Here is a 23,914-nt window from a genome sequence, read left to right as displayed (position 1 = left end):
GCCCTGGTGTACAATGGAACCTGAGTGACAGACATGCAACCCTGCAGCACCGTGTGGATGGGAGGTACAAGAGCTGGAAACTGAGGCCTGGGAATCAAACACCCTGTTATGCAGCGACAGATTCCTAATTGTTGCATACTCAAAATACTTTCCTAAAGAACGTTCAGCACAGTGACATGTGAGCTGGGCAAGAGCAGAACTTCAAGCTGACATGAATGTGAGGTTAACTAACCCATTATTAACATTCAAAAGGAAAGCAGGTGACAGATATGAGTATTTCTGCAAAGGAAACAGTGTGTGACAATATCTCACTATCAGAATTAATTAAATGCCGGCAATGGCTATCTAATCCTTGTATATTTGGGGATTTTTTGGTTTGGCTTTTTGGTTTTATTTGTTTTGGTGCTGGTGGTATATTTTAATCTCAGTACCCTGAAGGCACAGAATGGCATATCTCTGTGAGTTCAAGGCCAGCCTAGTCTACTTAGTGAATTTCAGGGTAGCTAGGGCTACATCCAGAGTCCAGACAGCCTTTTTTCCCCTAGTGATAACAGACCATTTGAGAGATGAAGGCTAAGAGATGAATACACCTCAATACTTTGTGTCCTTTTTCTGGTTCCTCCAAGTCATTATTTACATTTTTTACTCCAAAGATCTATTGTTTAAAGCATTAATTATGTATGAATGTGCATGTGTATAAATGGGTTTCTGCACTGGGGTGCAGTGCCCATGGGGATCAGAAGAGGGCATCAGATCCCCTGGACCTATAGATGGTTGAGCGGCCTGATGTGGGTGATGGGAACAAATTTCAGGTTCTCTAGAAGAGTAGCACACGCTCTTAACCATTAAGTCACCTCTCCAGCCCTAAAAATATCTATTTAGGGGAGAATGAAGAATGTAGGCATGGTCACCTCATTCTTCGATTGTTCTTCATTACAACTGACATTCTTTTTTTTTTTTTTTTTTTTTTTTTGGATTTTTCGAGACAGGGTTTCTCCATAGCTTTTGGTTCCTGTCCTGGAACTAGCTCTTGTAGACCAGGCTGGCCTCGAACTCACAGAGATCCGCCTGCCTCTGCCTCCCGAGTGCTGGGATTACAGGCGTGCGCCACCACCGCCCGGCTTACAACTGACATTCTTACACTGTTTAATACAAGCACTCCTTGCAGTTTCTAATCAAATATTCATTTTAATATTGATATGCTAAATTAGAAATAAATGAACTGTCCTTTGCAACATTTGTTTTTCCAAGGCACATTGGGGAACTGTATCTGGTTTGCTGTATGTTCTGTAATTCTCAAGAGCCATGACTGAGGTCGCGGTAAGACCTTTGCCTGAAGCTGACAGTCCACACTGCCCCAGCTGCCCTCAGCACAGACTGGACTGTTAACACCAAATATGACCACTCCCTCTGCCCTGGAATCTCTGTGCAGAGGACTGTCACACACTTTCACCGAGACACTCAGCCTGCTGAAAACCTCCTCGTGGAGGGAAGAAGACTATCGTAGAGCAGATTAAAGTCCGAGAGCTAGAAGCCCTCAGAACCTCAGCTACCCTGATGAAGATACTGCACGGTCCGGAGCAGGAACAAAACATATGACCAGACTGTGCTTCTCCAGCCTGCATTTGAGTCTCGGGCTGGCTTTGTCACCACCCCATTAGTCAGGCCTGGCACGGTCGAGGAAAGGGTGATCAGGCATGTGCCAGCTTCCATCACCAGAGAGTACACCATACAAACCCAAATTTTCAATTCCTGAACTACCCAGCCCCCCGACGTGGGGCTGCTCAAGAATAAATAAGCTTTGTTTTGGAAAGCTGCATGCTTTAGTTCAGGGCTGCACGGGGCACAGGCACAGCACTCAGGTGCCGGGGAGAGCATCACCCGCCCCAGTGCTTCCTGAGGTGCTCCTTCAGCTGCGGGATGGAAGGCAGCAGCTGCTGGCACTTGTGGCAGCGAAGAGGCAGCTTCAAGAGCTCAGAAGTCCCATCTTGAACAGTCACTCTGCCAACTTCTTGAACCATCTTGATCACAGCTACAAGCAAGAAATAAGGTTCAGATCCCAGCTCCTCTGGACAGCCCGTAAGATGTCAAGAAAAAGGCCAAAAACATATCAACAGATCTGCTATCCTAAAGCTCACACGCTTCAAGTTAGACTTCACACTGGGAAAATGTACTTGACCAGATTCTAGGTCTGAGCAACCTACCTTTGAGATGACACACTCCCTCAGGACACGGTCCACACACCACCCATCACCACAATGGCTTTCTCCAGGTGGCTCTTTGCTAAATGGTAGTCGCCTTATTAACAATGCAACAGTACTGGTTTCACAGAAAATATTCTAGGAAATGCTTACATCTCAAATATACATAGTGTCCATGAAACAGTGCTAACAGAAGAGAGCCCCAAACTCCTACTCAACTCCTGACAGAAGAGAGAAAGAACTACAGAGACCCTCCTCAACCAAGAACTCTGAGCATTTAGACATGAAGTACAAAGTGTCCCTCCACCAAAGCCTCATGCATTGTAAGTGTGGACCCCAGCTGTTGGTGCTATTTGATGAGATAGTAGAAACTTTAGGAGGCAGGACCTAGCTGGAGGAAACAGGTCACTGGGGACAGCTTTGAGGCTGTGTTGTGTCCCAAGTCTCTTCCCTAAGTCCCTCTCTCCTCTTTCTCTCAGTCCCTGGCTACCAATAAGTGAGCAGCTTTGTCATCATCGCCCTCTCCGCCAGTGTTCTGCCTCACCATCGCCCAGCAGCAGAGCCAAGCACGAGTCCTCTGAGACAACGACTCTAAACACAGCTCTAACTTCTTAGGTTTGTCGGGTATGCTGTCACTGCGGCAAACAGCAAGGCCTGGCTGCACACATCTTCCCAGCCAAGAGCTAAGCCAGCTCACTAGCTCCAGATGCTGTCACTGCGGCAAACAGCAAGGCCTGGCTGCACACATCTTCCCAGCCAAGAGCTAAGCCAGCTCACTATCTCCAGATGCTGTCACTGCGGCAAACAGCAAGGCCTGGCTGCACACATCTTCCCAGCCAAGAGGCTAAGCCAGCTCACTATCTCCAGATGCTGTCACTGCGGCAAACAGCAAGGCCTGGCTGCACACATCTTCCCAGCCAAGAGGCTAAGCCAGCTCACTAGCTCCAGGACACCTGGCACACCAGGCAGGCATTAGCTCCTCTGCTGTCAAAAGGAAACACTTCGGACCCCAACACGCAGCTGACTGCATCCCTCCAGGATGCTCACAGCCAAGCAGCAATTCTGTTACAATGAAGCATCCGTGTTCATAGAGATCACTAAATGTATGTGGGTCACCTGAGGTCATGACTTAGAGAAACACTGAGTCAGGTAGTAAAACATCTAAGAAAATGAAATGATTTAAAAAAAAAAAAAAAGAATACTATTTACCTTGTGATTCCAGAAAATATTCTGTATTGAAGGAATTCCAATGTTTTTTGTTTTTAAGGCAAGGAGAGTCGAAATCCTGGCTGATCACATGAAGGTGTACATGGCTAGTTAGAAGTTGAAAAACAAAAAAGAACTGAGTATTAAAAACTGCGGTTTAGTCAAATGACACCAAAGTAAGTGCAGGTACATAAAGTTCTGATGCTGTGTCATTACATGCGACATAGCCTTTCATTTACTTGGGAATAGTTAATGTGCTTGGGAGATAACACATGGACCAAAGTGTTTGCCTATCTCTGCTGACATGCTCTTTTCTTGCTTCAGGGTCATGGAACACTCCTTCTTGTCTGTCTTAGCCTCCAGTCTGAGCTTGGTCTCGATACCTTTGATGGGTTCTGGCTGTTTGTAGGCCATGTGTCTTTCCTTTTTGATTTTTTGAGGCTGGGTTTCTCGGAGGTTTGGGCTGACCCTGAATTCACCACATGGCCAGGCTATTCTTCAATTCCTGATCCTTTTGCTTCTGCCTCCTGAGTGCTGGCCTTAGGTGTGAGGCCCATGCCTGGCAGGGAGCTCTCTTTCAGTTTGGCTGTGTCGTGATTCCTGTGATGTCCTCGGCATGTCAGAGGTGCACGGTGTTGAGGTGACCTGTGACGTGTGGTGTTAATCTTGGTCATTTTGTTGAGGTGTTGCCTGCCGAGTTTCTTCACTCAGACTTAGTTTTTCCTTTTTAACTGATGACTATCTTGGGGGTAATATTTTTAAGTAAGAGTATTACTATCCTGCTGCTCAAATTTAGACTCACCATTTTATTATCTATTGGTAGATTTTATTTTTATTTTTCACTGATTTGTTTGAGACAGGCTTCACTGTGTATCCAGGTCGAACTGGAACTTGCTATTTTGCTCAGGCTGACCTTGAACTCAGAGTTGTCATCCTGCCTCAGTTTCCCTAGTGCTGGGATCACTAATTTGATGAACTGCACTGAGCTCTATTGGGGGCACTTGCCTGCAGTGCAATTACTCTGCTCCTTTCCCAGGGCTGGTTTGATGCTCCTCCCACCTACTGTATGAAGTGGACTGCTCTGTGTGGGAGCTGTGTCTTCTTCCCCTTTGTTTCAGGTGTAGGTTCATAGACATCTGTAAATTCTAATCCACTGCTTCAGTTTTTATTTTTTTTATTTATTTATTTATTTATTTATTTATTTATTTATTTATTTATTGGTTTTTTTGAGACAGGGTTTCTCTGTGGTTTTGAATCCTGTCCTGGAACTAGCTCTTGTAGACCAGACTGGCCTCGAACTCACAGAGATCTGCCTGCCTCTGCCTTCCCAGTGCTCGGATTAAAGGCGTGCGCCACCACACCTAGCAGTACCAGGTTTCTCTAACGAGAGAAGTGGTTGACTTTAGAGTGTCTTTACTTCTACATACTTCTGCATCAGGAAACAGCACACAAATCCTAAGCCTCTCCCCACCTCTGACTTTGTATTCATGTCTGCAAGTGGGAAATGGTAATTCCTGCTGGTTCTCCTCCAGACTTGACCCTGCTTAGCTTCCGGGTCATGCTGCTAACCACCCATGTCCATCTCCACAAGCAACACACATCTTGCTTTCCTAACTTCCTCTTTTGTGTCTTCTTTCTCTACCAGTGAGAAACTGGATGTCCCTCATTATGAACACTCACATGTTCAGTCCTAGCATATGTGTAATGTAGCTATAGCTTGCTACCCACCCCTGTGCAAGGACACTTACTACAGTGTAGTACAGTGTTAGTGATCTCCAGGGTAAGTTTCAAGACAGCCAGAGCTACAGAGAAACCCTGTCTCAAAAAACAAAAAACAAACAAACAAAAAAGAACTGTCTCAAAATAATAAACAAAATAAAAACTTTAAAAATATAAATTTTATGTTGTTTATTTTAATGTAGTTTTTTAAAAGCTGGGACTGAGGGTATACCCCAGAGGTGCAGCCCATGCATTATCTTGTTGCTTGGACCAAATAAGCTAACGGAATAGTCCTGCATGCACTCTATGTGGAAAAACAATAATTCTACCCCAAATCCTTCTGCAAATAAGCCAACAAAGAGCAGTCTCCACTTTTCCCTCACTTTGTTTGAAACTGTGCACACTCTAAGCTTGTATTTACAGATGTCTGTGATGTTCTGTTTCCTTTAGAGCCGTGGTCCTTAGTCATTTAGGAGTTAGAGATGACTCCAAGAATTCTAGCAAGCCACTGACAATAAGTGCCCATCTACAAGTAGTGAAGCTACTTCATCCAGTCTGCATGTTAAGAGGCTTACATTTTGAGAGAATAAAAACTTCAAGGACTGAATTACAGGCAGAAGCAGGAACTTGCACTGCTCACAGGCAAGTTGGGCAGGTGCAAGATTCAGCCCATCTACTTGGAAACATCCCTCTCTGGGCCTTGAAATTACCGGACTCTCAAGTCCATGCTAATCACCGGAACCAGACCAGAGGGCACCGCATCACCCAAGCCTTACCTCATGCTGGGAATGGCGTGGTAACCCAAGCGGAAGCTCAGTTTGCTGGATCCAGCGAAATCTGCAATCACCTTTTCCCCCACGGTGTGCATGTGTTTGAGAAGTTCAAGATGTTCACTGGTCACAACCTTCAGACTGGAAATGGAGGCCCATGGTAAGACCAGCCAATGGTGACGGGCCTTGGGATATTTGTCCTTAATCACCACCACCAGATCATCTTTGTAGACCTAGCAGAAGGTACACAGGAAGGGAAGAGATGTCAGCTGAGGACCTCTGTGCATGCACAGTCCACGTACTGACAAAACCTTGTGTAAAGAGTTTTAGGAAGCGAGAGCAGACACTGATAGCATCACATAACCACACTGTGCAGAATCTAGGGTTCCAACCCAAATCACACAGACTCCAGAGCCTGTGTTTTCAAACACCACACTAAGTAGGATACAGAGAAAATACACAGTACAATAGAGTTCTCAAGGCCTCCACGTTAAATCTCCACAGGGAGTTCAACTGCAGCTTCTCTAACACAGACCTGAATACATGTGTGTAGATTTCAAGGAGCCCTAACTGAAGCGAGCCTCAAAGGTGCCTCCAAGGATGACGGCTGACTTCCGACACGAAGAAGGCTGTTACTACAGTCACCACACCTTATCTGATGCTCCCTTGAAAGGGACCATGCTTGGGTCAGCACCATTTTTTTTTTTAACATTTATTACTTATTTGGAAAAATCATAGAGGACAATTTAAGGAGTTGATTCTCTCCTTCTACCATGTTGGTTCCAAGAACCAAACTCACTTTAGGAATCCACCTTGGCAGCAAGCACCCTCCCCAACTAAGCCAGCCTGCTGGTACAATTTCTCTGAATAGCAGACAATATCTGAAGAAGTGAGCTTCTCTCCAAGGACCTCCGGGTACCACTTTTAAAACTTTTATAAAACCACCTTATTGTAACAAACTCACATAAAAACCATCTCGCAGCTAGATTAAGACAGCCATTCAAACACTTGCCTATCACCAAATACATCTCGGTGAGCTTTTCTACAGTTAGAACGGCCATTCTAAAGCTGCGGAGCTTCACTTCGGGCTTAACAACTTCATTATCACTTACAATCTTATGCACTTATCTGCCACAAAAAAAAAAAAAAAAGAAAGAAAGAAAAGGAAAAAGAAAAAGAAAAAGCTATGGCAGAGTTCAAACTAGAAAAACAGCTCATGTTCTCTTTCATGGTTCCTCTGTCCATCAACAGATGAGTGGATAAGGAGCATATGCTATACACACAGAATGGAGACTTATTAGGGAATCAGAGGCTGGGTATGGAGGCCTACCAGCACTCATGAGGCAGAGGCAGACAAATCTCTGAGTTTCAGGACACCAGGGCTATATAAGAGACCCTGTGTCAATAAAAAGGAAGGGAGGAGGGAGGGAGAGAGGGAGGGAGGGAGGGAGGGAGGGAGGGAGGGAGGGAGGGAGGGAGGGAGGGAGGCAGGCAGGCAGGCAGGCAGGCAGGCAGGCAGGCAGGCAGGCAGGCAGGCTAGAGAGATGACTCAGTGGTTAAGAGCACTGGCGGCTTTGTTTGTCCGGAACCTGAAAACTAATGCCCCTAGACCAAAAAATGGTTAAGGAAAATGTGGTACATTTACACAATGGAGTACTACACAGCAGAAAAAATAACATCTTGAATTTTGCAGGAAAATGGATGGAGCTAGAAAACATTATTTTGAGTGAGGTAACCCAGACACAGAAAGACAATTATCACATGTACTCACTCATAGGTGGTTTTTAAACATAAAGCAAAGAAAGCCAGCCTACAAACCACAATCCCAGAGAACTTAGACAACAGTGAGGACACTAAGAGAGACTTACATGGATCTAATCTACATGGGGAGTAGAAAGTAGAAAAAGGCAAGATCTCCTGAGTAAATTGGGAGCATGGGGACCTTGGGAGAAGATTGAAGGGGGAGGGGAGAGGCAGGGAGGAGAGCAGAGAAAAACATAGAGCTCAGTAAATATCAATAAAAAAAATTAAAAAAAAAAAAGAGCACTGGCTGCTCTTCCAGAGGATCCAGATTTGATTCCCAGCATCTATATGATGGTTCACAATCATCTGTAACTCCAATCCCAGGGCATCCACCTTCTTCTGGCTTCCTCACGCACCAGGCACATACAAGGTACATAGATATACATGCAGGCAAAATGCCCTACCCATTAAAATAAATCAATAAATTTTTTTCAAAAAGAAAACGAAAAATGAAATCACAAAATCTATAGGAAAATGGATGGACTTAGAAAGTATATTAAGCAAGGTAACCCAAAATCAGGAAGAAAAAAACCCACGTTCTCCTTCGTGTGGCTCCTAGCCTACAGTGTATGACTGAGTATGCAGAAACGGCTGTAAGTGTGAGTATGGAGAGGAGATCAAGAAAGGGTCGTATGAAGTTATAAGAAGGACATACAGCAGATAAAAGGACACGGTCTAGTGACTACTCTAGGACCGATATGGAAGCCTTGTTCTCATAGAAAAGTTCAGTGATCAGAATCCAGAATCCTTTGGCTTCATTTATTTATAAAAAATTCTGTAGAATGGTCATGTACAACACGACAGACACTTAAATTATACAATTTTTTCTGACCTGCATTTTGGGATCCTTCATAGAAATCTTCAAGCCTTGACTCCAGTGGCCCACTGATTCCTAGATAACAGAAATGTAAATATAAATGCCAGTAGTTAGATGCAGATACTGCTGCATGAGCGCAAAGTCCAAAGAAAACATGGAAGGAATGTTAGCTTTTGAGAATTAAGCTTCCTTTACCTCAGCCTACTGCCCTTTAGGACCACAAGCCTCCTGTTGTCTTCCTATTTTTAGACGGGGAGTAGACGGAGGCCTATGAGGAACTCTGTCCTCTGTGCAAAGACTGCTGTCCTGAATAAGAGCAGCTGTGATTACCTAAACAAGACTTTCACAAGACTGGGCCAAATAACATTCCCTTGTTGGGGGATGGGGAGGACTCCTGAGAGGGCTCCTGAGGCTCCTCCCCTCCCAGCTCACACTGCTGGAGAGAGAGCTGCTCTTTGATGGGGTGGTCACCCATAAGCTGCCCAAGCTCCTGTAAGTACCACAATTAAAACTCACTAATTCAGCAAGTTAGACGTGCGTGGTCTGTCATTAGTGCCCTATCGGGGTGAACAGGCGTTTGTTCACACCTCCCCAGGAAAAGCTCCACACAGCCAAAACTGCCCTCACACACTGCAGCTGCAGCCCAGCCAAGCTTCCATTCTGACATCAACACACGAACTGCCTGTCTATGAAGTGCTGCAGTGTTAGTCAACAGGTCGACAAGCAAATGACCCATTTTAGAGTTCAGCATTAACCACACTATTATGGGAAGTGAAGGAAACCCTGAATGAATGTGTAACAAGTGCACCAAGTCCTGATGAATGTGTGTTGTTGACATGGCCAGCCATGACAAGGACCTCAGCACCTAGACCCATGGAAATGGCAAAGCCTTCCCGGGGTGTAAGCATCAGTGTTCACGAATGGCTGACAGGGGATGCAGCAAACACTATCAAGCACAGCTTCCTCCTCCCAGATGTTTACAGCCCGAGACTACGCCCTTCTGAGGCCTCCTAACCCTGCCTCCTTGTTCAGCTATGTACGATAGATAACCCCAGCTCCTCAATTCAGATGTACAGAGTAATCACGCTGAGTTTCTGGGCTGCTGCTGATGGTTCATCTCCACTAGAAGGAACAGCCCACCCAATCCCAGCTTTCCTGTATGTGTGTCTGTCCTATCTTCATTCTTGTTGCACCAGTTAGGTCAATCCCAAGGCCGCGAAGAATGCAACACAATGCCATTACTGACTGCACCGTCTTCCTTCAAGTGGTTTGCCCCAGGAATTTAATAGGAAAGCATATAAAGGGACATTCACCAAGTGATTTTCAGGCCACAAACAAGTGACTCTTTCATCACGGTTAACAACCCTCATTATGACTAATAACACCTCACTCGTGTCTGAGCTTTATAGTGTACAAAACAATTAAGCAGTCATTATATTCATTCATCTCCACATCACCTATCAATCACACCATCCTCACCTCTCTGGTGGATCCATCCTTGCTCTTCTTAGAAGGCACAGCACACTGGCTGGGGGTGCTCTCGGGTGCTTGCCCTGTCCCGGACTCACTTTCCTGAGCAGCATCCATCTCTTCACCATCACAGTCTGACCTCTTTCTCTTCTTTTGTGTTTCTAGGTCAGGACACTTTGCTACTTCCTCAAACTCTACAATATATGGATAAAGCTCATTCACCATGTGGAGAACCTGGCCAGGCTGCAGCTTCATCTCTTGGTCCTTCCCAATGATGACGGAGTCAATGCTGCTGGGATTGACCCCCACCTGTAGACACAACCATCATGTAAGAATAAGAGCGACAATGCCATCAGTGCTAGGGTGGCTGCTGTCCCGTCAGCTGCCTGCAGTTCCCTCCATCACTAGCTGACACAGTCTAAAGCAACAGCATAAGACCACCATCAAGTAATAAATGGGCATCCAAGTCACAGACACACATACCTGCTTTACTCTGACATATCCCTTGTTACATTCTGCTTTCAACTGGACTGAAAGACATAAGAAAACATTAAGCACAGGTGCAACCAAAACCAGGTACTCTGTTTTCCCTGAAAGAACTAAAAGCCCGACTGCTGCAGGCAGTCCAAAGATGAGCCTGATCTGCATGTGCCTGGTCCTACAATTTCTAACAGCTTCAAACGCTTCCATAAAATGTCCTTCAGTGAGCTGGGCATGGTGGCACATGCCTGTAACCCCAGACTTGAGAAGCAGAGTCAAGATCAGGAGTTCAAGACCAGCCTTGACTGCATAGCCAGTGTGTGTGGTTAGTCTGGAATATGTAAAAAATATCTTAAACCCCACTTCTCACCCACAAAAATAATTTCTATCAGTGCATGTACTCCCTTAGCTACTGCTGAAAACCTTGGGGGGGGGTGAGGAGATGGAGAAATGGCTCGTTGGCTAAGAGTATTTTTTGCTGTTGTATTTCCAGAGACCTGAGTTTGGTTCCCACCACCCACACTAGACAGTTCATTACTACCTTTGACCCCAGTTCCAGGGGAATCTGATGCCTCTGGCCTCCACAAGGAACTGTACTTAAATACACCCACACAGAGACACACATATAATTTTAAAAATAATAATAATAAATCTTAAAAGCAAACAAATGCTTAATATCTTTTCCTTTTTAGGTTGGTTGGGGTGGGACACACCTTTAAATCCCAGCACTTGAGAGGCAGAAACTCGTGGATCTCTGAGTTCAAGGCCAGCCTGGTCCACACAGTGAGTTCCAGGACAACCAGGACTACAAAGTGAGACCCTGTCTCACAAAAATAAATATAAAAAACTTGGAATCAGCTTTCATGAATCCCTGCAGCTGTGACAGAACCCTAGCCAGCTCAGGACCATAGACTCTGCCAACAGGAGGAAAACTCCTACTTCATGGTCAGATAAGACTTCTACGACTAGGAAGAAAAAATCTATCGAGAGTCGGGGTGAAGCTAAGTAAACGGCTTGTCTGACGTGAGCCTCAGGGGTAGGGAACACTACTGCCAAGTGACTTCAACAGAGAAAGAGGTAAAAGATATGTCTGTTCTTGGAAAACAGAAGCTCAAGCTGGCCTGAAGGAATGGAAAGAATGTTTTAGAAAGAGCACTGCAGAGCTGGACAGTATGTGAGGGAAGAGAACTTCAAGCACCCGTGTTCAGATAAGTCGAAAGAGCATGTGGGGTCGAGACGGAGAACAGAAGAGGCACCACAGCTGCTCAGTAGTGGGGACGGGCAGAGAGCTGGTGAGCCCCACCCCCCTACGCTTGCTGCTGGGAGGGGGAACAGACAGAAGCAGCAGCAGTTGGTATCCTGAACCTACTCAGCTCCACACTCCAGCACACTTGGACGAACTCATACAGGAAAGTCCACACTCACTGCTGCAGACTCCAAGTCCAGAACCTTAGGGTTATAGGGACACACTGCAGGCAAGGATGAGCATGCCCACACTTTGCAGGCAAGTGCGTGCGTGCGTGCGTGTGTGTGTGTGTGTACACAGCTTTCCCCTTAAAACATATGACAGACAAGCTGTATGGCACAGTTATACAGATCTAGCCTCTGGGGAAGGGAGTATGTAAGGGCTGGCACCAGCCCCACCAGCTTGGAGAATCCAGAATTTGTCTTGCTGCTCAATGCATAACCCCTGGGCAAAGCAGAGTCCAAGACTCAACCTGCCACTTCAAGGTAGCAGGATGGCAGCCACCTGTTCCCATCCCTTACCTGAACCTGCCTTAAGTGTTACTGCATGATGAAGGCAAAATCCAGGGTGAACCAGGCCTAGTGTTAGCTAAAAGGACACAATTTATGAGCCTTGTGTTGGGAATATAATAGGTTTTCCAGCAAGGGCCAGGCAGTGGTAGCACCTGGGAGGAAGAGGCAAGCAGATCTCTGTGAGTTCAAGGTCAGCCTGGTCTACACGCAAATTCCAGGACAAGCTCCAAAGCTACAGAGAAACCCTGTCTCAAAAAAAAAAAAAAAAAAAGGAAAAAAGATTTCCAGCAAGAACAACAGGAAATGTGTACCGCTGGTTATCATTATCCCCCATAACTAAACAGTCATCTCCACATTCCAACGACCAGTTAGTTACCTTGCTGTCGGGAACATTTCTTATCTGTGATCTTGGTCTCTGGGCTTCGACCAATCACAACTGCTTCCAAATGGGGAAGTCTGATTCGCTGATGCAGGCTGTCCTGTCTCACCAACCAGCACACCCGCATCATGGCTCTGAAAATAAAAGAGGATCATGGGAGAACAAGTCACCCAGGCCATGCCCTCCTCATCACATACATGACTGTGAGGATGCTCCCAGAAGCAGGTGACTTCCCCTTCCTGGTCCCCACTTCCTCACCTATAAAGCTGTGATAATGACAGGACTCGAGGCTGCTGAGCATTAATGAGATAATGCAGGTAAATATTTACCTCTACTAATCACGCTACTGTGTGTTACACATTTGTTGATGCCCCGTGCTAGGCATTAGGTTACATGCAGAGGGTCCCTGAGAACTGAGTAACCCGCGGAGCTTCGAGTAGGGCTTATGAGCAGACAATTCATACACTGGTTACGGTGATACAATACAAGCACTGTGAGAGTGGAACCAAACATGACATAGCCCGGTGATAGGGCTGACCCGACAGAGTACTAAGAAAGGCTTCATGAAGAAGGGCTGTGAAAGCTGGGCAGTGGTGGCGCACACCTGTAATCCCAGCACTCGGGAGGCAGAGGCAGGTGGATCTCTGTGAGTTCGAGACCAGCCTGGTCTACAAGAGCTAGTTCCAGGACAGGCTCCAAAACCACAGAGAAACCCTGTCTCGAAAAACCAAAAAAAAAAAAAAAAAAAAAAAAAAAAGAAGGGCTGTGTATGCAGGGTGTGGGGTTGGGGAGGAGGGTGCCTGTTAGAGAACTAACTAAACAAGGAAGACGTGGACCAGGAGGGATGGCTGAGCAGTAAGAGCACTTGCAGCTCTTCCAGGGGACTCATGTCTGGTTCCCAGCACCCACATCGTGGTCATGACCATCTATAACTCCAAATCTAGGGAATCTAATGCCCTCTTCCGACCTCCATGGGAACTACACATATGGCTCACTTAGAGTTATACAAGTAAAACACTCACACACATAAATCTTAAAGTTCTTCAGCCGGGCGATGGTGGCGCACACCTTTAATCCCAGCACTCGGGAGGCAGAGGCAGGCGGATCTCTGTGAGTTCGAGACCAGCCTGGTCTACAGAGCTAGTTCCAGGACAGGCTCCAAAGCCACAGAGAAACGCTGTCTCCAAAAACAAAAACAAAAAAAAAAAAGAAAAGTTCTTCAGATCTCTGGTGTCTTTATATGGTGTCATATATTAAGTCTCTCTCTCTCTCTCTCTCTCTCTCTCTCTCTCTCTCTCTTTCTCTCTCTCTCTCTCGTTTGGAGGGGAGGGACGCTGAAGCCAGGGCTTTTTGCTCATGTAGGAAGTATTGTCCCACTGAACATTCCTAGCCCTCACTAGAGAGAATGTGCCCATGTATGTGTGTGCCTGTCAGTATGTGAACCGCACGTATGCAATGCCTGCAGAAGCCAGAAATGACATGGAAAAGCCCTGGAACTAGAGCTACAAGCCACTGCGAGCCGCTATGTAGGAGCAAATGCACTAACTGTTAAGCCATCTCCCTAGTGCCGCTCCTTTTCGTTCTTCTTTTCCTTTCTCATCAGGGTCTCCTTCCGCACTGGCTAGCAAGGAACTCACTATAGACAGTGCTGGCCTCTGTCTCCCACATACCACATCTCAAGCCAGCCAAGACTGTATAGTGAGATCCTGTCTCAAAAACAGGAGGAGGAAGACAAATCCAGGAGATGCACTCATCTTCGGATGCCATTTGGAAACTGACAAAGGAGTGAAGAGACGTATCAAACCAAAGCCTTCTGATCCAGCCAGACATGGCACATGACTTCGGCCCAGCACTAAGGAGGCAAAGGCAGGCAGACCTCCATGAGGTCTAGGGCAACCTTGTGTACTTAACAAGGTCCAGAATGGCTTTTCTGCTATTGACGCGGCCGAGGAAGCATCGCTGAGGGCTCCCATTTCCCTGCCGTCATGTCTAAGTCAGAGTCTCCCAAGGAGCCGGAACAGCTGCGGAAGCTCTTCATTGGAGGGCTGAGCTTCGAAACAACCGACGACAGTCTGAGGAGCCATTTTGAGCAATGGAGAACACTCACAGACTGCGTGATCATGAAAGATCCAAACACCAAACGATCCAGGGGCTTTGGGTTTGTTACGTACGCCACTGTGGAGGAAGTGGATGCCGCTATGAATGCAAGGCCCCATAAGGTGGATGGAAGAGTTGTGGAACCTAAGAGAGCTGTGTCAAGAGAGGATTCTCAGAGACCAGGTGCCCACTTAACCGTGAAAAAGATCTTTGTTGGTGGTATTAAAGAAGACACGGAAGAACATCACCTGAGAGATTATTTCGAGCAGTATGGGAAAATTGAAGTGACTGAAGTCATGACTGACAGAGGCAGTGGGAAAAAGAGAGGTTTTGCTTTTGTCACCTTTGATGACCATGACTCTGTGGACAAGATTGTTATTCAGAAATACCATACTGTGAACGGGCACAACTGTGAAGTAAGAAAAGCCCTATCCAAGCAGGAGATGGCTAGTGCTTCGTCCAGCCAAAGAGGTCGAAGTGGTTCTGGAAACTTTGGTGGTGGTCATGGAGGCGGTTTTGGCGGCAATGACAATTTTGGTCGAGGGGGAAATGATGGAGGAAGGTCATTGGTTAAAAATAAAGAAACTGCTTGACCCATTTGATAGGCCATCCCATAGGTGGGTGGAGTACACAGAATAGAATGCTGGGAGGAAGAGGAAGTGAGATCAGATGCAGGGCAGCTCCTCTGAGAGACAGACGCCATGCTCTCTTCTCCAGAGCAGACACGATGAAGCTCTGACCCAGGATGGACGTAGGCTAGAATCTTCCCGGTAAGCGCTCCTTGGGGTGCTACACATATGATATAGGTATGAATAATTTGCATTGATATGGATTTTGCTTTAGTGATTTAGATTTAAGGTCAATTTTGTTGTATGTATATGTATTTCTGTTCTTGATTGAGGTATTGTGATTGTGTAGTTCATTTAAAAATGTAATGTATATAGGTTGTTAATGGATAATCATCTATAATAGTCAAGCTTGTAATCATGTTAGATTTTCTAGATGTACATAGATATATTTTAGATAGGCATTCTTCATATCTTTCAAAGATTATAAAATAGGGCATTTTAAGTGTTTTAATAACTTAGGGTTTTTCATGACAATGAGACACTCTGCTCCTGGCAGCACCAATCTACTTCAAGAAGAAGATGGGCATCGAAGAGGCACCTTATGGAGTTTGATAGCCATTTGGGCAAGAAACTGTTCTTGCCTGGACTATTGCATAAACTGGACACAAAGAACCCGCAGAGAGAGGACTGCTGAACTTGCCTAAAGGTGAGATGATCTTTCGGGGTTCCTGATTTATGAAAGAGTCTGCGAGACATTCTGCAGGACACAGCAGATAGTGACTGAACTGACTTTGAAATTTCCTGCTTCATGGAAATGTGTGCTGGAAACTATGGGCCTTTAGGCCAAAGATGGATGCCCCAACGGTACAGAGAAACTTTGGGTGACTGTCAAGGCAGCGAGATGTCTCTGTCATTTCTAGAGTTTAGAAGTTGCTTATTTCTTGTTTGCTTAGGTAATATTATATCCTTCTGGAGTCTTTGATAGAGTTGAAGAATAGATAGATAGTTATAGTTTTCTTTAGTTATGATAAAGATAAAATAGATGTAAATATTGTAACTGTAATTCTTACTTGATAACTGTTTTGCTATATCTAATTTTGCTATGTTAGAGCCTTTCCTTTTTGTTTAAACAGAAAAAGGGGAAATGATGGAGGAAGGTCATTGGCTAATAAAGAAACTGCCTTGGCCCATCTGATAGGGCAGAATTTAGATAGGTGGAGTAAACAGAATAGAATGCTGGGAGGAAGAGGAAGTGAGCTCAGACTCGACAGCTCTGCTCTTTGGAGCAGACACCATTGCTCCCCTCTCCCCGGCAGATGTGATGAAGCTCCGACCCAGGATGGACGTAGGCTAGAATCTTCCCGGTAAGCGCTCCTTGGGGTGCTACACACATGAATAGAAATGGGCCAAGCAGTGTTTAAAATAATACAGTTTGTGTGTCATTATTTTGGGGCATAAGCTAGCCAGGCAGCCATGAGCCGGGTTGTGGGAAGAGGCCCGCAGCTCCCTACTACAGGGAAACTTCAGTGGTCGTGGTGGCTTCGGTGGCAGCCGTGGTGGTGGTGGATATGGTGGCAGTGGGGATGGCTATAATGGATTTGGTAATGATGGAAGCAATTTCCGAGGTGGTGGAAGCTACAATGATTTTGGCAATTACAACAATCAGTCTTCAAATTTTGGACCAATGAAAGGAGGAAACTTTGGAGGCAGAAGCTCTGGCCCTTATGGTGGTGGAGGCCAGTACTTCGCTAAACCACGAAATCAAGGTGGCTATGGTGGTTCCAGCAGCAGCAGCAGCTATGGCAGTGGCAGGAGGTTCTAATTACAGCCAGGAAACAAAGCTTAGCAGGAGAGGAGAGCCAGAGAAGTGACAGGGAAGCTACAGGTTACAACAGATTTGTGAACTCAGCCAAGCTCAGTGGTGGCAGGGCCTAGCTGCTACAAAGAAGACATGTTTTAGACAATACTCATGTGTATGGGCAAACAAACTCGAGGACTGTATTTGTGACTAATTGTATAACAGGTTATTTTAGTTTCTGTTCTGTGGAAAGTGTAAAGCATTCCAACAAAGGGTTTTACTGTAGACCTCTTCTCACCCATGCTGTTGATTCCTAAATGTAATAGTCTGATCATGACACTGAATAAATGTCTTTTTTTTTCTTTTGAAAAAAAAGAAAAAAAAAAACAAGGTCCAGAATGGCTAAGGCTACATGAGACTATTTCAAATAAAAAGGGGGGGGGGGTGTCCTAATTTGGAAGACGCATTAGACAAAACAAAGAATTTAAAAGAAGATACTATTTAGAAATGGAGGTGATGAAACTGGAGAGATGGCTCAAAGGTCTACAGCACAGACTGCTCTTGGACAGACACCAATCTGTTTCTTTGCGCCTAAGTTGGGCAGCTTCAACTGCCTGTAATCCCAGCGCCAGGGGATCTGACCCCTGCAGCCTCTGTGGGCACCTGGGTCACATGTACCACCCCCTAGCCCCGCAAATACTCACATAATTAAAAATAATAAATCTTGTTTCTCTTGAAAAAGAGATAGAGAAGGAGCAACTTCATATTGGTTCCCTTGGCTATTGTTTGGTTGGGGGGTAGTGAGTTTTGGAGTTTGTTTTGTTTTGTTTTTTGGATTTTTTTGTATGTTTGCTTGTTTGGAGTGGGGCTGTCTTTTGTGAGAGGTGAAGGACATGTATTGGGGACCAAACCCGGGACCCTGCCCTTGCTAAACAGGCGTCCACCACTAAGCTAAATCCCCAGTCCTGAATTTTACATTGGAGAACAATCTCTGACACAGCTTGTGGAAGATCCAAGAGTTAAGAGTTAAGAGATACACAAATAGGAAGCTCAGGAGAATGGATGAACTGAATGTATTTGACAGGCATCAGCATGTCACAGAAGTTGAAGAAAAAAAAAAAAAAGGATGAGGTGACTCAGGAAGGCAGAAGAGAGAATCAGGGCAAAGCTAGGAGTGGGTTTCAAGATGTCTCCCCAGCCTGAAGAGCAGTGGTTCCCAACCTGATGCTGTGACCCTTTAATATAGTTCCTCATGCTATGGTGACCCCAACCATACAATTATTTTTGCTGCTACTTCATAACTATGCTACTGTTATGAATTGTAATGTAAATATCTGACATGTGACCCCTGTGGAAGGGTCCTTTGACCCCCCAAAGGGTCATGACCCACAGGTTGAGAACCGCCGCTCCAGGACCTTCTCAATGCTCAAGTTTCTAACACTTCAGGGAAATCTTGCCTCCTCCCCAAGCAGCTCACAGGCCCAAGAACAAATAAATCATATTCTCAAAAATAAGAATATTGTTACAATCTGCAAAGACAAGACAGTACAAGGCAGAATGAGCCAGAGGTACAAGCTCCCAGGAATTGATTAGGTGAGCACAGGCAGGCCAGGAGGCTCAAAGTCCTCTGTCAGTGAGGACCGGTCCCGAAACCACCCAGTCAGAGAAGGCCAGGAGCCAAGGGGACTGAGTCGTCAGGAAAAACCAGGAGAGGCGTCTCACGTTAAAGAGTACAAGTGACAGCACAGATTCCCACAAGGGGAGGCATTCTGGGCTGTACCAGAGATGTCGCCTCAACAGTGGGCAAAATCAATGCAAGGACAGCAGGGTGAGCATCTGAGCTCAGACAGAATCGGCTGGAGACAACTGCCAACTTTCACACTCCAGAGGCAGACAAAACAGAAGTCCAAGAACACCTGGTCAGAAGCTATGTGTAGGCAGGAGGGTGCAGAAAGCTAGGCTAAGAGACTGGTCCAGAAACCACTATTACAACAGAGGCCAGAAAGTCCAAAAGACAACTCAACAGGTCTCTGAGAGGAGTCGATATGCATATAAAGTCAGCTGTTCATCTAAGATCCTAAACCTGGGCCACGCTCTGACGGTACTACAGGCAGGTCCCATTCACAAAGCTATGTTCCATGGGGTATCTGTTTGTACCTGCTACGAACTGATAGGTGGACAGGTAATGGACAGAGAAGTGAAGGATGTCCTCACTGGGCATTGAGAAACAGGTCACGGGATTGGCTACTCCCTCTGCCAAAGAAGCCGACAGCACAGCTTCTGAGAGACTCCAATAGACAGCTAGGAACATAACGAGACAATGGAAACAGCCCTCCTTTCCACCACAAATATGTACACATTTTATCCCTGAAGTTCTTACGCGGTCATGTCCCGACACACTACCCCCTGGGGAGCTGAGGCAGTGACTGCTCAATGCAACACAGCAAACCTTAAACAGCAGGTTGGCCCAGCTTACAGGAATGAATGACTTTAGAATACAGGGAACATTGCCGGGGGGTGAGGGCACACACCTTTAATTCCAGAATTCAGGGAGGCAGAGGCAGGTGGATCTCTGTGAGTTTGAGGCCAGTCTAATCTACAGAGGAAATTCCAGAACAGCCAGAGATACACAAAGAAACCGTGTCAAAAAAAAAAAAAAAAAAAAACAATAACAACAACAACAACAAAAAAAGGCCTTCAGAAATAACCTACTGCAGCACAGCTTCTGAGTAAGTTATTCTAAACAGGTTTTCTGGGGTTGACTTCTCCTCCTCTCCTTCCTAAAAACCCCAATCTTTGTCAGATGTCAGGTCCCATCTCCTCCCCGAGGCCGATGGAGCCATCGTCCTTCTTGTACGTCTGACTCCACACAGTACAACTACTGGCACAGTTCTGATAGCCTTGGGGACAGACTCCCCACTGCCTCCCCTTTAAGAAACATGGAAAAAAGGTCGCTGGAGACCAATGCTGTGAGCGGCTGGTCTTATGTCCTAGGATCCCAGGTGCCCAGGAGCTACGACGTGGCAGGCCCTGTGCTAACTGTCCCATCTACACTGTCTCGCTTTCACTCTACGGAAGATGAAGGTTCAGACAAGCAAGTGCACGTCCAGTAACAAAGACACTGTGTGCCAGAGATAGAATTTGAACTCCTTCCAAAGAATTGCTTCTTAACCACCAATGATATTGTTTGGGGCTCACTCAATCAATCAAGATTATTTTATGCCAGCCAGGCGGTGGTGGCGTACACCTTTAGTCCCAGCACTCGGGAGGCAGAGGCAGGCGGATCTCTGTGAGTTCGAGGACAGCCTGGGCTACAAGAACTAGTTCTAGGACAGGCTCCAAAGCTACAGAGAAACCCTGTCTCGAAAAACCAAAAAAAAAAAAAAAAAAAAAAAAAAAGATTATTTTATGCCTATGTGTTTCATGATATTCTAGCAGTAGCAATCAAAAGCTAATACATACGCCCTTTCTTCAAAAGCCTCCAAGCTCAGAGAAGACCCAGAAATAATTATAACCTGTGTGGTATGATTTGTTTGTAGGAAAGTATTATGAAAACACAAACCTTTGGAGTACCATGTGAAGTGCGGTTTCCTGGAGATGGAAGCAGTCTTGTGCACTTGGTTAATTTGGTGGAAGCAGGCAACTTAATTGAGCAATAAGAAGCAGAAAATGGAATTAGGAAGACATTTCTAGGCAAAGGAAACAGCAAGGGCAAACACACAAAGGCAAAGCACCCTGTGCATGGAGAAGCTCAAACTGAAGGCAGAGAAGGGACTGGGGACCCCAACGAGATCCAGATAATGCAAAGCCACGGGTGACTGGCTGACAAGCTGAAAATTTGCAAGTTTCAAAAGATCTTTTTAACTCAGTAGACAATGAACGTTGGTTCAAAGAGTGGGCAAAGAATATATGAGCAGACAAATCAATAACGACCAAGTAGGAATTGAACAAAATTTCCTTACAAAGATCATCGTAAAGATTTCTATGATGGAGCTGGAGAGATGGCTCAGCGGTTAAAAGCAATGACTGCTCTTCCAGAGGTCCCTGAGTTCAATTCCCAGCAACCACGGGGCAGCTCACAACCATCTGTATGGGGTCTGTGGACCTCTTCTGGCATACAAACATACATGCTGACAGAACACTCATGTATGAAATACACACACACACACACACACACAAAGATTTCTGTGACAAAGGGCTGTAATCTCAGCACTCAGGAGGCCCAAGCAGGAAAGCCAAAGTTTGAGGCCAGACTAATCTACATACTGTGACCCATCTTGAAAAAGAAAATTTGCCCAGACTCAGTGGCAAATACCTGTATTCCATCACTGGGAAGTGTGTGTGTGTGGGGGGGGGATCAAGAATTTGAGGCCAGCTGGATTACATGATACCTGGTCTCAAATTAAGAGGGGGGGGTGAGCGAGGGGCTCTAAGAAGTCCCCAATATACGTCAAATTCTCAAAAGTAATTCCCCATCAATTCCAAACGAATGGAATTTGAAATACCCCTGTTTTGTTGACCCACAGCCTCCGCACTGTTTGAAAGGCCTCGCTGCTTCCGGCATTCCTAAGGCCTGCTGAGGACACGGCTAGAGCAAACACCTCAAGTTACTCTAGGAGGGCGTTTTTTTGGCAAAAAAACACTTTCCCGACAAGCTGAACGGCCCCGTTGGCATGACAGCATCCGCTGTTATCTAAAAATCTTGTCATGCTGATTTTGCAGCCAACTAGGTTCAGGAGTGGGGGGCGGGCAGTGGACCAATGGGGCGGAGACTAACACGCTTTCTCCTGAAACACGCCCACCGGACCGGGACGAAAGGGAGGAGCCCGGTCCGCCCAGAAGGACGCCTCGAATTCGACGCTCGAGGTCACCGCTCCGGGTTAGCAGCTCGGGCCGACTGCCCGCGGCCACTTCTAACCCAACCAGCAGGGGAGGCAGGCCGACCACCAGCTTACCTCGACTGCAGACACCCACAAACCCGCTCTCGACTCCTCTGCGCCTCGCCTCTTCCGGTGCTGAAAGATTACGTCATAAAAGGCTGCCTAGCAACCGCGGATGGTCCATTATCTCTTCAAGAACCGGCTGAAACGACCACTCCTAGTGGTTCCTACCAGCTACTTGTCCCCCAGAAAGACATCTGACTGTCACTGCCTTCCGGAGAGATTTCGGGCAGCAATCTTCTGTGGCTTATATGCGCAGCCATGTCGTCTCTTGGCACTTCCTCCTCAGGAAGCTTGCTTGCATTTAAGGCCATCTTTGAAAGGGAAGGAAAAAAAGAGGTTGGAGGTAGTAAGGCAAAGCTCATTTTGTGGCCCAGGTTGGCCTTGAACTCGCGAAAATCCTCATGCCTTGGCCTCCCCAGTGCTGGGATTGCAGGTGTGAGCCACCAAACGCGGTTTTGAGGCATCTTTTAAGCTACAGGCTGGACTACCTTCCCCACATTCAGATTACACTTTTTTTCTCCCTTTAAGGAAAAAACTGAAGACAAAGACAGAGGGAGCCCTGCTAAGATTTTTTTTTTTAATGATGTCTTCGTAAATAAACTGAGGGCAATCAGAGAAGCAGGAGGTTGGGATGACATATTTGTACAGATTTTTTATAGTAATTACAGGACGTTCCCTGAAAGTCTTGTATTGTAAATCACCAAAGACTTCTTGGCAAATGAAAGAATTCCTATCTCGTGAGAAAAGCCAAAGTGTAGACTCTTAAATGCAATAGAAACTGAACCTTAAGGAGTCTCAGTCTCTCTCTCTCTCTCTCTCTCTCTCTCTCTCTCTCTCTCTCTCTCTCTCTCTCTCTCTCATTTGGTTGTTTAAACAGTGTCTCACTGTACCCTAGGCTGGCCTCAAACTCAAGATCCTTTTGCCTCTGCCTCTGAAATGCTGGGGTCATGGGCCTTCACCATCACGCTCAGCTCGGAGCTCTCTTGTTTCTTCATCAAAATGGGTTACTATTGTTTCCTTCTGTGGAAATTCAGACTCCACTATCTGATGGAGCTGACAAGACAGGATGGGAGGATGTTCCAGGGAACAAGAGAGAGAGATGCTTTTGTCGATGGAGAAGATACAGGTGTATATTAGGGTCAGAGCAAAAAGGAAGGAAGCACCTAAAGCTGTACATGTCTCAAGGCTCAGAATGTGGCCCCCAACTGCTTAAGATACAGAAGCACCGCTGGTAGCCTGACAGTTTCCCTCAGGATTACGCCTCTTAGCCAAAGCTGCTACCCACCCTGTCTTTGTGCCTCTTACAGCTAAAGGAGGAACTGGGTCATTTGTACAAAACTGGGCAGGGTTTTCATAGCCAGCATATTAGATCTAAGCCATTGTCTACTGTGCACTGACCAGGAAAACCAAGGTTGTTTGGAACAATACATGGTGAAGGGCACGGAAGGGACTCAAGACATTTGCTAGTTTCACATTGTTAGAGGACTGAACACCATAAATTCAACCTCTCTATGAAACAAAAAGCTGCTAGTTTTCGTCTCCCTGAAGCTCTGAGCTTCCATGGGTTTGACAATTCTGGAAATACCATGTAAGTGAAATCATATAGTGTTGTCTTTTGTAACTGACTTCATTTACCTTGATGTCAAGTTTCACCTACAATGTGGCACATGTCAAAACTTTCTGTTTAAAACTAAAGTTTTTCTTTGAATATTTATTTATTTTGAGTATTCTTTTATAATTTATTTTTACATGTGCCGGTATTTTGCATGCATGTTTGTCTGTGTACCACGTGTGTGCCTGGTGCCTGAGGACGCCAGCAGAAGGCAGATCCCTGGCACTGGAGTTACAGGAGGTTGTGAGCTACTGTGTGATGTTGGGACTAGAACCAGGATCTCTGGAGGAAT

At 45.9% G+C, this 23,914-nt stretch overlaps 2 protein-coding genes across 4 annotated transcripts; one reads left to right on the top strand and one right to left on the bottom strand.

Moving 5' to 3' along the window:
- Positions 1-1,027: 1,027 nt before the first annotated feature.
- Positions 1,028-22,059, bottom strand: Aptx (aprataxin). 3 transcript variants are annotated; one of them, XM_057791154.1, is made up of 9 exons: positions 22,023-22,059; positions 20,630-20,710; positions 12,601-12,737; positions 10,470-10,516; positions 9,996-10,295; positions 8,532-8,591; positions 5,903-6,129; positions 3,411-3,514; positions 1,028-2,032 (listed from the first exon to the last, which is right to left on the bottom strand). In XM_057791154.1, exons 2-9 carry the CDS (start codon positions 20,641-20,643, stop codon positions 1,878-1,880), a joined length of 1,044 nt encoding a protein of 347 aa, XP_057647137.1. In that variant the 5' UTR covers positions 20,644-20,710; positions 22,023-22,059; the 3' UTR covers positions 1,028-1,877. The 3 variants fall into 3 exon arrangements, with proteins under 3 accessions (XP_057647137.1, XP_057647139.1, XP_057647138.1); XM_057791156.1 differs by lacking the exon at positions 10,470-10,516 and having other exon boundaries at positions 9,996-10,180; XM_057791155.1 differs by lacking the exon at positions 20,630-20,710.
- Positions 14,545-17,370, top strand: LOC130888222 (heterogeneous nuclear ribonucleoprotein A1-like). Its single transcript, XM_057791157.1, has 2 exons — positions 14,545-15,269; positions 16,786-17,370. The coding sequence occupies exons 1-2, from the start codon at positions 14,589-14,591 to the stop codon at positions 17,089-17,091; spliced, it is 987 nt and encodes a 328-aa protein (XP_057647140.1). The 5' UTR covers positions 14,545-14,588; the 3' UTR covers positions 17,092-17,370.
- Positions 22,060-23,914: the final 1,855 nt, after the last annotated feature.

Source organism: Chionomys nivalis, chromosome 16 (assembly GCF_950005125.1).
Source record: "Chionomys nivalis chromosome 16, mChiNiv1.1, whole genome shotgun sequence".
In the NCBI taxonomy this organism is placed as follows: Eukaryota; Metazoa; Chordata; class Mammalia; order Rodentia; family Cricetidae; genus Chionomys; species Chionomys nivalis.
The sequence above is the reverse complement of the archived record's forward strand: the minus strand, read 5'-3'. Positions and strand labels throughout refer to the sequence as shown.

Coding starts and splice junctions, on each gene's coding strand:
- LOC130888222 (XM_057791157.1), top strand. CDS start 14,589: ATGTCTAAGTCAGAGTCTCCCAAGGAGCCGGAACAGCTGCGGAAGCTC. Junction 15,270..16,785: donor ATGATGGAGGAAGGTCATTG/GTTAAAAATAAA, acceptor TCCCTACTACAG/GGAAACTTCAGTGGTCGTGG.
- Aptx (XM_057791154.1), bottom strand. Junction 10,517..12,600: donor GAAATGTTCCCGACAGCAAG/GTAACTAACTGG, acceptor TATGTCTTTCAG/TCCAGTTGAAAGCAGAATGT. Junction 6,130..8,531: donor TGAAGGATCCCAAAATGCAG/GTCAGAAAAAAT, acceptor ACCTTCTGCTAG/GTCTACAAAGATGATCTGGT.